This window comes from Rhea pennata, chromosome 17 (genome assembly GCF_028389875.1).
Source record: "Rhea pennata isolate bPtePen1 chromosome 17, bPtePen1.pri, whole genome shotgun sequence".
Classification (NCBI taxonomy): domain Eukaryota; kingdom Metazoa; phylum Chordata; class Aves; order Rheiformes; family Rheidae; genus Rhea; species Rhea pennata.
Genome location: NC_084679.1, coordinates 15,420,992 through 15,441,464, shown reverse-complemented (window position 1 = coordinate 15,441,464; position 20,473 = coordinate 15,420,992). Strand labels below are relative to the sequence as shown.

Here is a 20,473-nt window from a genome sequence, read left to right as displayed (position 1 = left end):
CTACACTGAACATAGCTGGTTATCATCAGCCCTTCTCCTTTCCCCATGCCCCAGCAACTCTGCCTGTGCACGACCTGCATGGGCAAGGAATGCTCAGCCTGACGCACTGGTTCTGCCAGGCTGTCAGTTGCCCATCCCATGCTCAGGACAGGGCTCCACAGGCACTTTTTGGTGTCTGCCTCTCTCTGACAATGCCCTGTGCAATCCAGGACTCTCAATGATGTGTTTGTGGGGTGATCCCCAGGAGCCATTGCCCAGCAAGGCATCTCTGTTAAGATGGCCCCAGCAAGGACACTGCAACTGGCCACTTAGGCACATGGACAGCCCCTGCCTAAGGTGCAGGCCCACATGGTTTTAGTGCATTTTGGAAGAAATATATTGAGGAAACAATCACTCAAGTACAAGGTTATGTAACTGCTAAGCCTTGCAGCGTGGATGCCCTGGTCTGCAGCCGTGGTGAATGTGCAGCAGCCTCTACATCTTCCTGTGGGGCTGGCTGCGCTCCGTTGAGGAGCTGGGGACAGGCAGCAGGCGAGCTGGTCATTTCTCCTGCCTGGCCCTGGTTGCTGGCTGGTCCGAGCCTGACTGGGGGAGATCTAAAGAACAGGGCGCACGTTGGAAGAGCTCTGTACAATACACCGGCTCTGGTGAATGCGCTGATGGCGTGCTGTCTGCAAACACTGCTCCTCATCCTGCCTTGCCCTCACGCTGTAGCTGCTGCCTGGCCCCTACCCTGGCGCTTACACTGTGTGGCTGTTGTGTCAAGAGATGCGGCGCAGTGGAGGCCGTTGCTGCCAACAGAGTGGTACGTTCCTGCCGTGTTTTGGCCCTGCTTGGCACCCCTGTGTAATGGCTTGTAAGAAGAGGGCTGACTCAGCCACCCTTATAAACACTGGTTCTGTAATGGCTCTGACTAACTGGTGGTTTGTGCTGTCACCCCACTCTCATAACCCTCACGTGGAAGCAGGCAGCCAGGCAGCTGTCTGACTGTGGCCACCTTGCTACCCCAACAGATGCTCAGGAAAGCCCCCCAAAGCTTGGGTAAAGGGAGGCTCATTTCACCCACTCCTCCCCTGGAGCCATGATCTTCCTGTGCTCAGCAAGGTCAAAATTAGCTGGTGCCTCCCCAGCTGTGCAGAGGGCAGCTGGCTGCTCTCCCAGGCCTGGGCAGGCAAAGCTCTGCTCATGCCTGCTGTCCCACAGCTGCAAGCCAGGACCTGGGCACAGCCTTCTACAGGTCTATGCAGCTTCCCAAATTACTGGGGTGAAGCCCGTACCTACACACGTCCTTGCACAGCAGAGCTGGAGAGCATGAGTTGAGCAAAGGCTGTCCTGATTGACAGGGCACGTCCAAGAGCAGATCTGCTGCTCAGAAGGGGGGCATTTCATTTATGGTGCTGTGGGCCAGTCCTACAGAAACTGGAGTGCCCAAGAGGCTACGGCAGCTGTGCAAAGGTAGCTTGGGACTTAGGACTTACAGATAGATTAACTATAACATCATTTTCTCAGTCAGGCCTAAACCCCTCTTTCAGCAGAAAGAGTTTGAGCAAAGAAATCTCAGTGCTGGGATAGATTCTCTAAAGCTGACAAGATTTATGGGCAGAACTGATCAGAGAGTTTGCAAGCCACTGTAAATAAGTGAAGTAAAAAGTGAGTCACTTGAGTTAATCCATGTAGATACACCTCTTCATCACTTTTCACTAAAGAAATTTCTTTTCGTTGATAAGAAAGTCACTCTTCATTAAAGAATACAGCATCTAACAGCTAGACAAGGAGGCAAATAAATGCAGACAATTGATAAGGAGAAGTAAATCTTATCTTTGCTATAGATCAATTTTTGGCAGGATCAAGGCCAGTAGAAAGAGCATAACAGATTTGTCTTGCATGAGAAGAACAGTAAAATTATTACAAGAGCAGAACATGCTGAAGTTCAAAATAGTTTTCTGTTGTTTTTTGGAAAAAAAAAAAGTTGATGTATTCAAAAGATACCACTTTCAGCTGTAATAGGACTGATCTTACCCAGCATGTGGTAACATCCAACATTTTAATTGGTAATTCGCATTGCTTCTACAATGGAGACATCAGAGTTGTGTGATGAGCCTCTTCATTATTGTTCCTTAATCTATTTTAAAACATTTATTTGTATAAATTCCAGAGAACTTGCTTATATATGAAATCCACAAGTGGTAGCTGGGGTTCTATCAATCCAGGTAAAGAGTTGGGACTGACATGGATGCAGCTGGCAAGGAATTAAAGGATTCAACATAACTAATGCCAGCTTGGGAAGAGAATGTGCCCTCTCATGCAAACTTTTTTTTAAAACAAAACAAAACAAAACAAAACACAGAATTACAAAACTGGTCATTTGTACCACACAAAATCCCACTGCAATAGTGTACCCTACACAGAAATAAAGTATGTATTAATTGATTTTAATTTTCTACCTGCTAATGCTCAAGAAAAAGGTTATTGTTAGCAGCAATTGCTATCAAGAGAGTCCTCCTAAAATTATTTGTTCCTAAAATTGCATCAGCAGGAAAAAAGATTCAAAAAAGTTACTGTCAGTAGCGTTTTAAGATGAGTGCGGCAACACCGTAAATAATTGTACAGTATCACCTGGAGAGCACATGCAGCTGGGTTGAGTGGAACAGCATCTGTGGCTATAAGGGTGAGTGTAATAAAATTAGATCGGGGGGGGGGGGGGGGGGGGAAGAGTTAGTTCCCCTGCTCATATGCTCCTGCCCCGAGAGGCATGCATGTGATACAGGCAGATTTAAAAATCAAACCACTCCCCATTCACAACTGACAAAACTCAACATTCTTGAAGAACTGGGGGAGTTTGGTGTTTTACAGTGGTTAATATTGCAATGATTTTTCATAGGGATAGCTTTCTCCAAATTTATTAAAAACATACATTTTTGCATTCCTGGAAAACTGTCTAATCAGCCTACCTGGGATTGATGGTAATCAGTCTAATTAAAATGCATCGGAGCAAACTATGTAGGTCATAGTGGTATAATGACCGGTGATGGGGCTCTGGAAAACTGCTTCTCTGAAAGCGATTTAGAGGTCATGGGGCATAAACAACTGAACATGTGCTCCCAGGGCTGTGCTGTGGCTAAGAGGGTTAACGTGATCCTTAGATGATAATCCCCTACTTACAGAATTAGGGGTGGGAACGTAGCGTTGCTGCTGCACGCGGGAGACAACAGCCAAGGATGGGTCTAAGCTTCACAGAAGACGCTGCTGAACTGGGGAGGACTCATATGAGAGCTACTGGGACAATCTAGATTTGCAAAGGAGGTTAAAGAAGGGAAGGCCATGCACTGGGATAAGATTTCTCACAAAGAGGACTCTACTCAAGGAAAAACTTCAAATTTAGACCAGAAAGAACAACAGATTTTTTTTTGCTGGGGGGAAAAACTGATTCCTAGGATGCTTTCACCCGGGATATGGCAATTTCTCGATCATTGAAATGATGGAGACACAAGACTGAATCAGCCCGTAGCCCTCCTCCTAGAAGTATGTCTCATCCAGCCACAAGATTCACGGAGGCATGAGGAAGGGATGTCATGTCCCAGGTCACCCCAGCCAGGACCAGAGATGGCTGAAAGCAGATGCTCTGATGATTATCTCTGAGGCCTCAGGAGATGGGAGCTCTGCTGTTGTCAGCACAGCCCAAACGACGCAAGTGTGTGTTCCGTGGGAGCAGCAGGGACCCTGCAGCACCTTACAAACACGGGCAGCTGCACTGGAGCCTCTGCAAGCCCTGCAGGGAGACTGCATGGCTCTTGCACGGCAAAGCATGGGAGAGACAGGTGCATCCCCACCACTGTTTCAGGGTCAGTTTGCTCATAGATACTAAGTTGGAGTAAGCAGGCACTGACCCAGTTATATACTTGAGCCCTTTCCATGCTCTTAGGAGGAGAAGGGGTGCACAGAGCAGTGGGACAGGGTGGGCTATATCCCAGAGTGGTTCAGTTTCCTGATTCAATCACTTCCCAGCCCTACATTTCTAAATTATCCTCCCGCACCGACCTCATCTCTGAAGGCAACATAGATAATCTGCAGGGCTCCTTTAAGGCTCACTGTAAGTAATCCTCTCCTCATCCCGTATGATCCTCCCCTCCTCCAAATACTGCCAGAGATTGGCAGTTGAGAAAACAGAGCGAGCTCTGGAGAGGGCGTTTTGTCTCTGCGCTGCTCCTCCCTCATCTCATGCCATGCCCTTTCCTAGCCTTCTCCAGCACTAAGGAAAAAGCACCAGTAGGCTGATGGGCTGAGCCTAGATGTACATGAACTTCTACAACAGGGCTAGCATTTGTATTTTGCAAGTGTTTTAGCAGCCTGTATGTCAGAAATCTCTGAAACAAACCTGAGTTTGGAGCATAGCTCTTCCATATCTCACTAGATGATGCAGGTATTTTCAAGACAATTCATATAGACACAAACACAAAATAGTCTGATCCCAGTGATAACAGAGGCTCCCTTTCTGAAAGCAGCCCTATCAGTCTTCAAATATACAGATGCAAAATTAAAGAGAACAAACATTTCACCATATACATGAGAGAGAAGCCACAGGCTTAAACTGTGACAAGAGAAATTTAGGAAGGGACTGGAAATGCTTTCTGACAACAGACTTACCTGGAAAGGTCATGAAGTGTCTATCAGGTATTTCTAAGGTCTGTCAGGAACAACCTATGGTGAGCTACTCCTATTTTGAGACAGAGATAACTGACTCCTTATGATCCCTTTGCCTTCATGCCTGGGATTCCCTCATTAGACTGGAAGCACTTGATGGTAACAACAAGCACAGCAGGCTCTGATCTTAGCTGAGACAAGAGCCAAGATGCCTCTGTGCATGGCAGCACACCTGACACTAATCCTTCCTTCCTCAGACTCAGCTTTTAAATTCAGAGTACTTGGAAAAAACACACTGGTGAGTCATTATCCACACTGGGTAAAAATACCAGACTCAATGATGCAAAGATGAAAGTGTTCAAGAAAAGTTGCTCCTCTGCACTTCAAAGAAAGCCAGAAGTAGGAGTCATATTGCAGGATGTTAAGATACTTTCCAGCTGAGCCCTAGTCAGAATGATGCTTAGTAGTGGCTACTAGAGCTAGACACTTTGCAATCATAAATAACTTACACCAAAAGTTTTTATGAGGAATTAACCAGTGAGCTTCCCCAGAGCATTAATACTGATTTTCCAAAAATAATCGGATGGTTGAAGAAGTTCCAGAGGACTGGAAGAAAACAAACCTGCCTAATATTCATAAAAGGTGATGAGAAGGAGCAAGCAAATTCAAGGTCTCAGATACTAGTATCTGCCTTATCAGGAGGTTTGAAAGAGGTAGCAGTGCTGATGCAATACACTGTCTTCCAAGAAGCATCCACCTGGCAATTTTGTAAAGAAACTAAAAAGGAATGATATTGAAATAATATTCACTTAAATTTTTCTAAAAAGGCGAAGTACTGCAAAAGCATTGTAAACAGAGATTCATCAGCAAATTTTCTTGTGAGTTACTCAAAGATTAGTTCCCAACCTGAAAGAAAACAAAACTGAGTTTGAAGGAAAGAGAAGTACAAACTGGTGGGACTGCCAGGTAAACTGGGAATAGCAAGTATTTCAGTACAACTGAAAGCCATCCTTCAGGTTTTCCTGTCCTGTAACTGATCTTTTTAGCCTACCCACTAATTACTATTTACATTGACTTGCTGTAAGTTAACTAACAGAACAGATGTTGACAGTGAAAGGATGGCAGGACACCCTCCATCCAGCTACTCTGGGGACCTAAGAAACTGTATGAGAAACCTAGAGGTATTTTTCCAGTCCTTCCTTCTCCACGTGTTAATCCTTAATAACATTTTGAAACAGGTGCCAAAACATAGCACATCCTACAACTTTGTAACATAAAACCTCCTGCACTCCAAGTTCAGGCTGGCCATCTCAGCCTTCTCCCTGCAGTGCTCTGGGGAAGATAATTCTGCCTGAGCATAGAGGTCAGTGTTCAATTTTCCATAGTGATCAATTTTTCCTCATCAAACCTGCAAGACAATTGAAGTAACATTTGACATATCTATCCCAATTATATCACCCTATAACACACTACTGGCTCACCTGATATTTTTAGGTTCCCAAATGGTACAATGACAGGTTTATTGAGCTTAATTCTCACAAGAACAACAACAACAAAAAAAACCAACAAAAACAACAACAACAAAACCAGCTGTATCTAACTCTAGTGAATAATGAATTCATGTGATAATGCCAATGTAAGTGGATCTTCTCTAGTTACACCAGCTGGTAAATAAGAAAGGACTTGGTGTGCATTAATTCTTTATCTACTTTACTCTTCATACAATTTTAACTTGCAATTCTTTTTTGGGGAGTATAGGAAGGACTAAGGGTAAAAGAAGTCAGAGAAAAAATATGCGATGACTAAATACTTTAAAATATAAGTATTTATACTGATTTAAATCATGACCTGTTATAGCTTTGGTGTTTAATACATGAGTTTTTCACTTAAGAGATTGAGAGGGACTCAAGATGGTTTTGAAAATCCCGGAAATAATCAATATTTACAGAACATATAGCATGTAAGAAACTTTGCAGAATCATGTGAACAGACAGGTATGAGTTCAAAGCACAGAAACTATTATTTATTAGATATAGAAATGTAAGATAATTTGCACAATTATAGGTCCGATTCTGCTTGGCAAATCATGATTGCATAGAGTTATTTTCAGATAAAGAAGTTAAACCTCATCATTTGCTGAGAAGTGATGCTAAGTGAAGGCACATTCATTAGCTAAATGAAACAAAAATTATAATGGTTGTACTCTAGGAAAAAAATTCAAGCAAAGTACAGGGCACCAACCACCTGCAAGGAGACTGGCAAAAGCTGTCTTGAATTTTGGTCCTTCCCTTAGTGAGCTGCCTCCTCAGACAGGTGCCACCACTGGTTTCCAGGAGAATGCTGCCTGGATCTCCGAGCCCCTGCCAGTCAGTGTTAGCTAAAGAGAAAATCAAACCCAGCGCACATGGACACACTAAGGGACAGACCAGGCTTGTCCAGTTTGAGCCACAGATGAAAAAAAAAGAAAGAAAGAAAGAAAGAAAAAAGAGTGTTGCATGCATTTTACCAGCAGAGTTTGCAATACAATTGTTAAGAAAATCCCTGAAAACCTTCAGGAAATGAAAGACGGTTATTTTTTCACAGTATCAACTACATTACAGTGGGCCTCCAACATTGCTGGGGTTTGCTGCCCTCTGGTTCAGGGCAGAGCAGCTAGAGCCTCCAGCCCGAGCCACACACCACCGGGATGGGGGATTCTCAGCTCCTCTCCCAGCCTCGCAGAAACAGCTGCAAGAATAACCTCTTCACACGGATGCCAAGGGAGGAAGAGTTAAGATACACTGCTTAGTGCACAGCTGCACAGCTGTGACTCCTGTCTCCCTCCCTCAGCCTCTCATCCCCCAAAGAATCCCTTCGGGTGGGGAGGGGAGGAATAACAATCTCTCAGCCTCTCCCCCCTCCAAAGAAGCTTGGCCGCATACCAAGGATATTGAGTTACCACTGCGCACCTGTCCCATTTCCAGGCAGCTTATAGCACCCTTCCAATGTAACATTGAAGAAAGCAGGAGCGCACATCCAGGAAGTAAGAATGCCAACCACATTTTTGGAAAGTGGCTCCCTCATGGAGAGCATGGCCTCCACATAAGGCTAAGGAATTCTGGTAGGAAGCAGCTGAAAATGAGTCACTAGTGCCACGTGACAGCCAACTTTGCAAAGGCAATCCTGACTGTCTAATAAGATAACAAGCCTAAGACAGAAAGCATATATTCATGGCACATCTCTGGATAGGACCTTTCTTCCTACATAAGTGTAATCTCCAGCTGCACTGATCCTACTGTAGTTTTTTGTGGATTCAAGCACCACCAACTGCCAGTGGCAGCTGCTGCACATGGTGTTCCACCGAGCCCCAGCCCTTCCAGACGAATGTTCCTACACACAAAGCTGACGATCAAAAAGGAGGCAGTTACACAGGCCTCTCATCCATGGGGATGCTCCTGCACTTCTCAAGAGACTGAGTTCCGGTCATTGCAGATATCTTGAAGTGAATAGAAAGAAAAATTTCTAAATGACAGTAATGATGAAATAGCCAGTATTTCTAGAGATCCTGCCCTTTCCACTACCCCAGTGTGTTCTCATGTCAAGGGCTTAGTCAGTAGTAGTAGGATGTTACGCAGAAGCACAGAAGCAACAGCCCTGAAGAGATTCTTGATAAGCCACTGCATTCGGGGAATTGGCTGCCACTCTGGACTAAGCCTGAAGCTCAACCTTCGATTGACTTTTTCTCCGCAACTCTGTATTTCCACTATATCTGATAAGAAGATTTGGGCAAAGTATTTTCACAGCATCACACAGGTCTGCAAGCTCTTTGTTCACAGGGATGTCCTAGAGGGGAAAATCACTATAGGTAAGCAAGCATATGGTATGATTTACCTTCATTCAGACAAAATTTGTTACAACATATTCAGAACTCTCCCAATCCAAATACAAAATTCTGACACAAGCTTGTGAAATCCAGGGCTATTAGTGAACAATGCCATGTTACCAGTATGAACAATATTCAATAAACAGCAGTGTCCTAGTCCAAGGGCAAGAAGCAGAAGAGACAAGATGAGGAAGAACAGTGTACAAGTAGCACAGGAATCAAAGCAAGACATGGGTTTTCATAAAAGCTGAAGCGAATAAAGGTGAAAAATACCCTGTCCCAGGAAAACCCCCAGAGAGAAAGTCAGGACAATACCAGAATGGAGAGTAAGCTCAGGAGAATGGTCTACAGGAAGAGAAGTTACAACAGCTAGAAAGAAGGAGGTAAAGTACACAGACAATGAATTACAGGGGAAGGTTCAGCACTTCAGGGATGATCCAGTCTCTTTTCAAGGCTGACATCTGAATTCGTTCTAGCAAAGGATCAGGAAGGACAAGATTCATCTGATAAAAGCAAGTGACTGAAGGGAAATTGTCTCCTCCAAGTTCACCATCACCAACTCCCTGTCTAGACCATGGTGATATATAGGCAATAGTCAGCAGAGTTGCGCTACAATTCTCCCCATCTTAAAGCTGATCTCTGCACTTAGTTGGGCTAGTTGTGCCTTACATATCCACTAAATTTCCATCTTCTATGACTAGATCTCATGTAATTACCTTAGATGCAGTTGCTTACATTGTAGAAGGGTTAGGCAAGACAAATCTCTCCTCAATAAACAACTAAGTAACTGTCTTACTTTACTAGAAATTAAAAGTAGTTGTTAACTAGTTGATCATAAGGGCATTAACTGGCTACTGGTCTGAGACATAGCCTCTATTTAGCCCAGATTTCAGAAGTGATTCCCTTTGGTAGGACACAAGAGACACCTTGTGTTGATGCCTATTTGGAGGCAAAGGGCTGCCTTCTCAGACCTGGCACTGTTCATAAAGTGGGTAGATTATCAAGTGGAAATTCTTGCACCACATAAGGGCTATTCAGTTCTATTAGAAAGAGAACAGAAATCTTTCTAAAACTATTTGCATCTTCAAAGCAGATAGCATGCAGAATCCCTCTGACACCTGGCAGCACTTTGTTATTCATGGATCACCCATTCAGCCTCTTCCCTTCCTTCCCTCTTCCTTATGGTTTAACACTTACTGGCAAGTCCAGGATCTCTACACTTGTGTCAGAATTTGCCTGTAGAGCTTTGAGGATTCCAAAGCAGCCTTCACTCTGCATGGGATTTCTGGTCATCTGAAGTTAGGAAAGAAACAACAGAAAAATATGTGACATGTCTTCCTCTTCCTAATATCTCTTCTTTGGCACTATGAAACTCTGTACTTGTCTCTTCAAACTCAGGAGTATTTAGCAGAAAAATGTCATCCTCCTAAAGCAGCATCCAACCATCAGCCAAACACTAAAACCTCCTAATGACCAAGGGCCAAAATACATGAACTGCGTATCTCAGAGAAGGTGGACTGTTGGAGCGGTTCATGGCTCGGAGACGTGGACATTCTCAGGAGTTCCCACTTGAGCAGTGCAGCAAAGCTGACTGTGAAGCAGTGTCCAAAGCATGCAGCAATGGTAGCCACACCTTGCTCACTGCCATAGCCAAGGATATGGGTTGCTCAGGAGCCCCTGCATCAGCACAGCACTGCTGCCAGTTCTGAGACACAGCCCAACAGAGAAGCCAGGCTTCCACTGCCTGCAGGATGCACATGGCTCAAAAGCCACAGCGCAGCCATCCTGAAACAGGAAGATCTCCAGGCCACAAGACACAGGCAGGGAATCTGCGTGACCTGTACTGCACCAGATAATTCCATGTTCTTATCAGAACCATCTTGTCCACCTTCAGTTCAGCAACTTGGGCCTTTACATTTTCTCCCATGCTCTCTTTCAAGGGAGTTCCTTAGATCCTATCACCTCCTCCTTTTCTCCTTTCATATGTCATCTCCTTACATGCATCTGCTAAGTGACTGATCCCAAATTGTGACAGTACATTTTACACAAGCAGAATCATGCAACAGACACTGCAGGTGTGCAGGTCCCATGGGGCAAAAGAGAAGAAAGCCAAACAACATGGAAGCCGACCGGGACTCCAAGATTTTTTTTATGATCCTCCCCTTGGTGATACCAGTGGTTCCCAATGGGTGACATACCAGCTGCATTTATCTCAAGTGCCAGGAATAGTAGGAAGACGTATGTAAGGATTAGCTCGGTGGCCAACAAATCTCTGGGAAGATGACTGGCTATGAGCCAGTGCTCCCTCAGAGCTGTCTTAGCAGCAGAAAAAGAAGTAGAGTAGTAGGCCAAAGGCCCTCAAATGACCATCACAGTGCCTCCTACCATGCGTAGGTGCACATTGTTGCTGCAGAAAAGGATGCTATCCATGCTGAAAAACACAGCAGGACAGGCTGCAGTCCATACAGTGGCAGGACCACAGAAATCTATAATCACAGACAAAATTGTGCAAGTACTCTGTCTTAATGAGAGCATACTACAACCAGGGAAGCATGGGAGGAGGCAGGCTGAGGCAAGTAGCTCCTTTATCTTGCTCTGGATTTGCTCTTAAGAGATTCCAAGCCAGGACAAGATGTGTATCAGTGATATTTAAATATGCATAAGAGGCTCTAGTACCTTCCTTGGAAAGTTACTCACGTTAAGGTTTTTCAGAGTCTTGTTTTCTTTCAGGCCTAGTGCAAAGCGCAGAGCTCCTTCCACTGAAATGCGATTATTGCTAAAACCAGATAAAAGTACAGTTCATACACTGAACTGTAGGTTTTCTGTATTCATATAGCCAGACTGACACTTCAAAAGACACTGATTACATAAATTGTTCAGGCAGAGGATATGCAACTTCCTGCCTCATCCAACATTGAAAAACTGTTACATCCAGCGGGAATTTAGGGCAGTTCCTTCCAAATAAATATTTGGGATGTGGGAACCTGTTAGGGGTTGCCAAATCTGGTAGCTCAATAGAGGCAAGGCTGTTGCAGGGAGTCTGCCACACATCTAAACAGTGTCTAAGAACTAATTAGTTCCTCTAGTGCTGCAAGTTGATATAAACCTGCAAAGACTGAGGGGCATGCAGGTGTTCAAGCTAAGCAGACTTGGCTCCTCTGGAGCACCAGGGAAGCCCATTAATTCAGGCACTCTTTGCCTTCCAGGAGCCTGGAGGTATCTGCTAACCTTATGCTCTGGCAAAATGATAACTATCAACCGACTGCAGGATTTTATACTGTGCATATTTCATCCTGCTCCGCCCTTTCTATCAGCCTACCCATGCTCTGATCACTTCAAACCGTTTCTAGTTCCACTGATTTTTTCCATAGATGCACTAATCTAAACACAAGCTTGTTTTATGACTTTTATAACTACCATCTCTGCCAGCTTTTCTGATTTTTTTTGCTGAGATAGCTATCATCTGTCATGTTTAGCACTACAAGTTTGCTGAGATCTGTTTCTCAGCTACCTTTTTTCCCTTGCTGCTATTCAGTTCCAAGCCTGACTGCCTATAGATGATGTTTTGAACAGAGGCAATGGTCCAGTTCTTGTTCCAAACACAGATGATATTTTTCTCTCACATTCTAGTCTCATATCTGGAGGTTTTAGCAACATCCTTTCTCATAATTGATCGACCCTCTCATTAGGCCCTTCAATTACTTGCAGCATTTCCTTCTCAATTTATTGTTGCAAATTTTGGCAACTTTGTTCTTTGATCCCATCTTTTTCATTGGTCCCAAATTCTTCTATATAATCACTTCTTTTAGACTGCAAGGATGACACAGAACTGAATATGTAATCAGGAGGATTGGAAGAAAGTAACAGGGATCAAAAGATTTTATTGCACTCCAATTTTAAGCAGAGGAACTGGGATTCAGGATGAGACTAGCACTACTGGTATTTTATGACATTCCCTCTCTGCCTTATCCACTCACTACTCTCTGCAGACAGGAGATATAAATGGTTGCTGCAGGAGATATAAATGGTTGCTAGAGGCTTTGCCCACCATGTTTGATCTCACTACAAAATAAGAGAAAATATGCAGCGGGATCAGAGCCTGACTCACCTTATGTTGAGCTCTTCTAGCACACTGTTGGTTTTAAGGGCTTCCCCCAAGGCAGCTGCTCCACTGTTGTCAAAGCCATTGTAGGAGACATCCAGCACTTTGAGATATATGTTTGCCTGTAGAGCGACAAAGATGCGTGACCAGAAATCTCTCCATCATTTAGTACAACACTGAAGAAACATCCTTTCTGCAGACCAGGTGAAAAATCCTTTTCATTCCAGCTGGGCTGCCATTTCACAAGCCTGTGAAGACCTTGGCATGCAGGATTGACAGCTGCTGGAGCTCATGCAAGCAGAGATGTGGCAGTGCTAGGATCCATGGACTGAGAAAGAATTATCCCTTCACTGGTAGCTCACCCCAAGGGCCTGCTGAAGATCCTGAAGGATGTGATCTAATCTGCTGAGTCTTAGTCTACAACCACACAGTTTTTCTTATCTTTGTCTCCCCATGGGCTTGAGTTGTCCTGCAATAACTGGTTGGAGCCATGTATACCCTTGCTATGTGCAGGATTATGGGTTTCATATAAGCTATAAAATCTGGTCACTCAAAGCTGTTTGAGAGGGGATGCAGAGATGGCTACAAATAGAGCTTCACCTCCTCCATAATTCTATGAAAAACATTTTCAACTGGCTTTTAAACACCAAGTTTCTGTCTGTCTGAGCATCAAGGGCAGCTCAATGACAGAGATACCTACATCAGGCACAGGGACTGTTTTCTACCAGATAGCAGGCAGCATGATTTAGTATCACCTTCTTGAATTCAGCTGCTTTAGTAGGCTCTTGAACAGCCTGCCCTTTAACAGCTAAGCAGCAAGAATTGCCAAGGCTTCAGGAGAGCCACATTTTTTCCCCCTACTCCCTCCAGCAGGTCTTGGATTGGGTTGCAAGTTAATGCTCACAAAAGGTTTCTGATGCACTGCAGAACTTCGTATCTTGGAGTATGGAGCTTTCAAATGCACTACCTCAGCAGAGAGGGATCTAAAGTGAATTTTAATGGATGAAAAGTGGCCAACTACTCAGTACCTCCAGATTGCCTAGCATTACCTTCTAACTGAGGAGTTCTGGGACTCTGCTGAGGATCTAACTAGGGAAGACCTCCTTCACAGACAGCTTTGCAAAAGCTTCCAAGTGAAAGGCTGGTAGTAAATGTAATTTCAGTCTCAGCACAAAACAACCAGTTTTCATCGGACATATTCTACGGGAGGATCTCTCCTCGCTAAATTCCACTTCCATTCTAGGGTTACTTTAAAAAATATTATGCATCTAATTCTGTTTTTGTAGAGTGGGGATAAAAGGACCCTTCTTCTTATGCTCAACATTTCAGTTTGAGCTTTCCAAGAAATTCCTTTGGATATGTCCAATGCAAGGCCACTTCCCATGAAGTACTGAGAAGGGGGAGGAAATGAAGATGGCAAGGTAAAGACCACAGAAGTGTGTTCTTGAGAACATGGTGAATATGGAGAACAGAGAGTGGGGTACCCACCAGGGTAGTGGAGTAAGGCTCTTAAGCAAAAAAAAAAAGATGCAGCCATCAAGAAGAAAGTGAGGAGAGTAAGCTCCACAGCTTACTAGCTTCCAGAACTAACTGAGATGATGCAGAGGAAAAAAAATCATTCTACAGATCTGAGACTTGTTTTTGTTGCAGCTGAATCAATACAGTATCATCCCTTTTCCATAAAGGAACAAGAGTGTTTTTTTTGAAATCTGAACAATCTTCATTTTTACTTCCTGCCAGTTTCCTTTGCCCAGTTTGTCTCGAGGCTCCGGGAAACATTAGCATGAAACAACTTCCTGAACACTTGAGAACTGAAGGCTAGATTTCCAGAAGTTAAAAGCTGGACAGGTTGAAATAGAGAATGCCCTTAGCATCTGGAACTGCCATCAAAATCTTGATTATAAAGCCCATATTCCTTCCTCCCAAAAGGGGCACTTCAGACAGGACACAGTCATTTAGAAGCTGTAGGTCTGTAAGAAACCGGCTACAGTCCAAAAAGCAATTGTGAATTTGCTGCACAAGTCCTTGGATGGCATGTGTGACCTGCATTATACAAGAGGTGAAATTATACTACTTTCAAGGCCCCTTTCAGTTTAAAAAGCCAGAAAAAATATATATTTTAACGGGAAACTACATTCTTTAGTAGAGTGAAAACTCTATATGGAATACAAAACAACACTCTGAATCAGAAGTGAAATGAAACAATTTAAAACATTCATTATAGTAATTTAGATCTATACAGGGAAAGAACTAGAAATAAAGAAATGAAAACATATTCACATCTTTACTTCCTTAGTTCCAAGGTATGTATGCTCCCAGACCATAAATAACTGGCAGACAGGCAACCCCGTAAGGCAAACAGCACATCACGATATCCATGCTCACTCAAACAGATCAAGCTTCATGTGAGTTTTCAGAATTTAGAAACAAGAGTAAAATCATTTCCTACCCCCAAGCCTTTGGCTAAAGCAGCTGCCCCTTGGCTACAGAAATGGTTCCAGCTGATTTTAAGTTCCTTTAATCCAATGTTTTCTGCTATTGCCATTCCAAGAACTTCACCTTAAGAGAAATACATGAAGCAAAACAGTTTAAAAGGATTAGTTGCTCTTCAAAGCTGGATGCTCAAGTTAGTTTAGGTATTTTTCTGCAATTCTCTGTATTACCGCTCTCTCTCTCTATATATATATATATGTATGTATATACACCTCTATTTTATATATACATATACATATATATATATATATAAAATTTTCTTGCATGCTTCCTTCATCATACATAGAAAGCAGAAACTGTCAGAAAATAACGTCCGGCAAATAACTGATCACAAATCACAAATCACAAATGTAGCAAAGAGAGAGAGAAAATTCAGTAATCACAGAATGAAACCAGGGCTTGCTGCTCCTGCCTGAAGAGCTGTCTGCACAGGCTCATTCTCTGGCCCCATGTGAGTTTGAAGGTTGACAACAAGCAACAGGTAGCTTCCCACAGTCTCTTAGTCTTCCTGAGCTTTGGCCTCCAGCCACCTTAAGTCTACTAATGGTAGAAAAACCAGTTTTGCTCTCTCTTTAACAACTCCATAAGCTACTGTGCCATTATGAGATTTAAAGCGGTCTTCTCAGGATATGTCCTTTAAATTTCCAGTGGGGCAGGAAGAAAATGAGGTGAGCCAATCAGCACAGGAGTAAAAGAAGCCATAACCACACTTGGAGACCAGAAGACAGAGAAGAACAGTTTGACTGTACAGGTAGCAGCAGGTCAGCAAGACGCCTTTGCAGCCTTCAAGGGTAATAACAAGAAAACATTCAGAACAAAACTGGGAAGAAGCCAAATAAAGGACCTGGTGTGTTCCCAGTGGCCAGAAGAGATGAGGATTATGGTTGTTTCTTCTCTCTTGAGTTACAGAAGCTCACTGGAGACAGGGAGAATCTTCAAGGAAGAGGCTATAGCAGTTGAAATGTGTGATGATTAAGGGTTGGAAAGCGGTGGACAGGAAGAAGATGGTGAATTTTTCATGAAAGACAGAGCCAGGTTTGGAGAGGAAGAATATAAATCTGACAGGAAGCATGAGATATGGCATAGGAGAGAAGAAATTCAGTATGACCTTTTGGAGTGTGTATTCATTACAAACTGTATTGGAGGTGGAGGGATTTGGAGGCTAGATGTAGAATGAGAGTAAGAATAGGGAGATTTGTGAACCTTCAGCCTAAAAACAGTAGCAGAACACATGGCTGGGATTACCCATGGGCAGCCACAGAAACAGAAAATGCAACACATGCCAGCAAAGCGCAAAAAGCAGATGAACATAAAGGGTGAAAAGCAATGACCACATAAGGAATGTTTGGCAGAAATGGACTGTTAGGAAGAAAGGATGGGTGATTTCAGCCCAGCACAAGTGAGCTTGGCAAAACCAGTATAGAATAAGGCCTAGAAAGCAAAAATTGGATTGCAGAGCATAATAGGAACATTGTAAATGCAAGGATGCAGTAATTACGATTAAATGATAGCACACTTAAAAATCAGGAGCCAAAGAAAAGGAGCTATATGCATTAATAAGGCTGAGGGAGGGGCATGTTCATTGGAGGCCAAAAAGCACATGGAAGAGAAACAGACAAAGCTACTGGACAAAGAAAACCTCCAAACCACAAACTGTCAGAGGTGGAAGAGTTTGGGAGTATGCCTGCATGCTTGCTCTACTCTTACACCATTCCCTTGGCATCTGTAATCAGCCACAGAAGTGCTAGACTAGGACTGTTGGGCACACTCACTTCTGCCATTTTTTCTGTTCCTATTAAGCATTTTACAAATCTATGAAAGTGGGACTGAAAAAATCACCAAGAAAAAAGGAAATGATAGTTCAGTGTAAGAAAGAGCATCAGAATTGAGTACTAGGAAGAAAGGGGGAAAAGAAATAGAAGAGGTAAAGCTTGAATGCTGTAAGAAAAGAACAAGAGCGAGGATGCAAGAGACAAATCATTGCAGCTGACACTGGTTTTGCCTACAAACATCCAAAAGTACTTTTCGGAAAACTGAAAGTATTAACCACCCTTGCTCTGCAGAAGTCTGAAGCAAGCAGAGCACTAATGCAGCTTTTAGGCTGCATTGCTAAGTTCTGCAGAACCCCTTTCTTAATGCAGGGTATGCAGACAGCACCTTACCTGCTTTGTCACCAAGCATGTTGTAACTCAGATCCAGAATTTCCACTTTACTGTTTGCTATAAGGGCATCTGCTAAGTACTTAGCTGCATGGTCATCAAATTCATTTCCTGAGAGCTGAAGGGATACAATTGTAGTATTTTGTAGAAGCATACCAGAAAAGGCCTTGGCTCCTTCAGCTCCTAATTTGTTGTTAGATAAATCAACAGCTGGGAAAGGAAGAAGAAAAAACAACCTATTGTCAGGTCATCAAATCATACCATCATTTAGCCAAGGGAGGTGTCTGATTTCTATGCTGCTATGGTAGAAGCACTTTCAGGCTCAGAAAACAAGCATGGTGAAACTGGTCTGACATAATACCTTTTTCTTTTAATAAAAAATAGTAATAATGAAAAAACAGAACTTGATTTTTGAGTTCACAGCCTGTCTAGTCCTCATTCAAGTTCTGCCACACAAATACGGGACATGAGACAAGAGTGCTTCTTGTCTATCTGTGCTTCCCACTCCAGACACAGCCTACACTCAGCAAAGCTATTGCAGGTTTCTTGGTTCCTCATCATGGCTTGAAAGCAGAGTGTAGGCTGGCAGAAAGAGACAGCTGAGCTAAGTATAACAACATGAATGGATGTGAAAACAGGCCCTGAGATACCAAATATAAAAGCATGAACCCCTCTACCCTCTACCCACTTACATACAGAATGAATTTTCCCAGCACTGAAGTAACACAACTGTAAACCTTGAACACTGAGCCCAATCACTAGAGAACAAGTAAGGAAATTCTGTGTTAACAGGAGTTTCATAGCACCAAATCTGACACACATCTGAAAAGACTCTCCAGCAAAGCAGATAAAGGTTGACTTGGTTATATTAGAAAGTTGGGTCCTACTCCCAGCTGACTAAAGTAACCTTGTTCTCTGTGAATAAAATAAATGCTTCAGTGCAGCAGCCAAAGAGTTTTATTTATAGCAAGGTTCTGACTGTATCCTAGCTGAGGTCAGGGAGACTCAGACAGTGAAATACAAGGGTAATGCAAGTACTGGAAGACACAACACAGAGATATGACAGGGTCTCCATGCAGACTCATGCTGGATCTCTGCTCTACACTCTCCACAGAAACACAGCACAGTGACTCCTGAACTGTCTCAGTACGCAACAACCTCAGATCTGGCAGGGCTTCTTAGTGCAATTGTTTGCAGGTATGAGCTAGCACAAAAAACAGTATCTCAGTTAACAGCCCTTGTTGTACGTTAGTTCTGCAGAGCCAGTGTGGGTCCCTCTCTTCCCATGCCATATGTAAACCACAATCCAGATAAACTGCTCATCCATGTATAACTGGGAGTTGCTACTCAAGTCAGAAATACTTACCCTGGAAATGCAGGGACTAAAATCATGAGCTCTAGACCCGACACTGACTAAGATTTAAATATCAGGAATCACTGCTCTGCTTCTATTCTCAAAATACTACAGAAAAATTAGATATGTGAAATGTCCTTGGGAATAGCAGACAAGTGCTGCCTCTAGAGCAGATGCTTGCTGACTCATTCAAGATGGGGTTCAGTTCCACCCAATCCAGTTTAGAAGCCCTGTTTTCCTAGATGCCAGTCCTGCAAATTCAACTTACAAAGCTTTATCTACTATCAGTGATTCCCTCTGGATAATCTTAAGTTTTGGGTGGATGTTTTTGATCCACGAACCAAAGCAAATGCCTTCTCTTTTTTCTGAGTCTCCATTGGCTTGGCAGAGGATTGGGCTAACTGTAATCAGTGAAATCATAACTTCACAAAAGCAAAAGCTACAAACACAGACGGAGAAAGGTCAATGAGACAGCACAATTTTAAACATTCACTGCTCAGACAGTATCCCAATCCTCTTATCCTTTTCACATAAGCAAAGTCAATGTGACAGTGGAACTGCTTAATTCCACAAAGAAGCCAGGACAATTTCCTCCTCTGCAGTAAAGTTTCAACTGGCGAATGATAGACGGTTTACAATACTAACCTGAAATGTAGCAGTTTTCTTTTAGCATCTCAGCAATTACAGCTGCTCCTTCTCCCTGAAGCCAGTTATCACTCAGGTTTAAGTTGTTGACAGAAGTATTGACCATCAAGAAAAGAGCTAAAGCTTTGGCACCCTGCAACACAGAAAACCACAACAGATCATTCAGAGTTTCATTGCATCCACACAGCTCTTCAAAATGCTTCTGTTTCAGTTCTCCTTAGCCTAGCAAGGTTCAAGGGGATGTCATAAAGCAATCAGCAGTATCTTGCAAAAAGACCACCCTTACAGATTCATTCCATAGACTGGAAAAGCAAACACTGAATACGGTTGAAGTTCAAGAGGTTTCATTTTATGCTATTAAAGAATTTCTTCTTCAAAAAATAATAAAAAAAAAATACTCCCATTGTCAATATTCATGATGCAGAAAAAGAAGAAAAGCTTCCGGTCTGCTATGTCTGAACATGTACCTCTCTGGGCACTGTTTCTACCTGGCAACCTATCAGTACAACTAAAGTGCTCCTTTAGTTTACTTCAGGCCGCTTTGACTCCTGACATCAAAGTTTATTGGGTCAATATGCCGGTCTTCGCCAGTGGAGATTCTTAATTTGATAAAATATTCAGAATTAAACAGTAATATTGCAATGACATTGTCATTACTCAACAGATACTGCAAAATCAGATTATTTTCTAGGCCCAAGGTATCAGGTACAGGAAAAATGAATAGGAAGGGACCTCAGAGAACTACTGCAGATACAAAAAGCTTAACGAAACAAGGCTGATCATCGAAAACAAGTATTAAAGGCTGCGGCATTCTATGGTCCAAATGCCGTATTTCCAACAGGCCACTTCCAACACGACGCTCGCGCGGGTTTCTGCCCGGCGCGGTGCGGCGCGGGCGCTGCGGCGCCGACTGCGGGCGCCGGCTCACCTGCGGGCCGAGGCCGCGGTGCCCCACGGCCAGCCGCGGGCCCCCCGCGCGCCCCAGGACGCGCGAGACGGGGGTCACGCCGTACCGCCGGCAGGCGGCCAGGTACCAGCTTGCGCCCGGCCGCTCTTCCCCTTCCTTCCCGCCTGCAGGGGAAAAGACCACGGGAAAATGTTTGCCGCAGGGTTCGAGCCTGCACCGGGGCCGCCAGAGCCTCGAGCAGCTCCGGGGCAAGGCGAGAGGGCCGCGGGCTCCCCGCGCCGCCTCCCTGGCGAGCCCCGGCGAGCCCCAG

The 20,473-nt window shown here is 43.7% G+C and overlaps 1 protein-coding gene across 1 annotated transcript in view; it reads right to left on the bottom strand.

Moving 5' to 3' along the window:
• Positions 1-6,293: 6,293 nt before the first annotated feature.
• Positions 6,294-20,473, bottom strand: part of LRRC74B (leucine rich repeat containing 74B) — a 14,386-nt gene continuing 206 nt past the window's right edge. Inside the window, exons 2-9 of the mRNA XM_062590410.1 lie at positions 20,185-20,327; positions 19,257-19,389; positions 17,261-17,467; positions 15,055-15,164; positions 12,612-12,727; positions 11,201-11,279; positions 9,701-9,796; positions 6,294-8,116 (exon numbers count right to left, since the gene is read on the bottom strand). Coding sequence (XP_062446394.1) covers positions 8,045-8,116; positions 9,701-9,796; positions 11,201-11,279; positions 12,612-12,727; positions 15,055-15,164; positions 17,261-17,467; positions 19,257-19,389; positions 20,185-20,327 — 956 coding nt within the window. The 3' untranslated portion in view covers positions 6,294-8,044. The remainder of the gene's footprint in view (positions 8,117-9,700; positions 9,797-11,200; positions 11,280-12,611; positions 12,728-15,054; positions 15,165-17,260; positions 17,468-19,256; positions 19,390-20,184; positions 20,328-20,473) is intronic.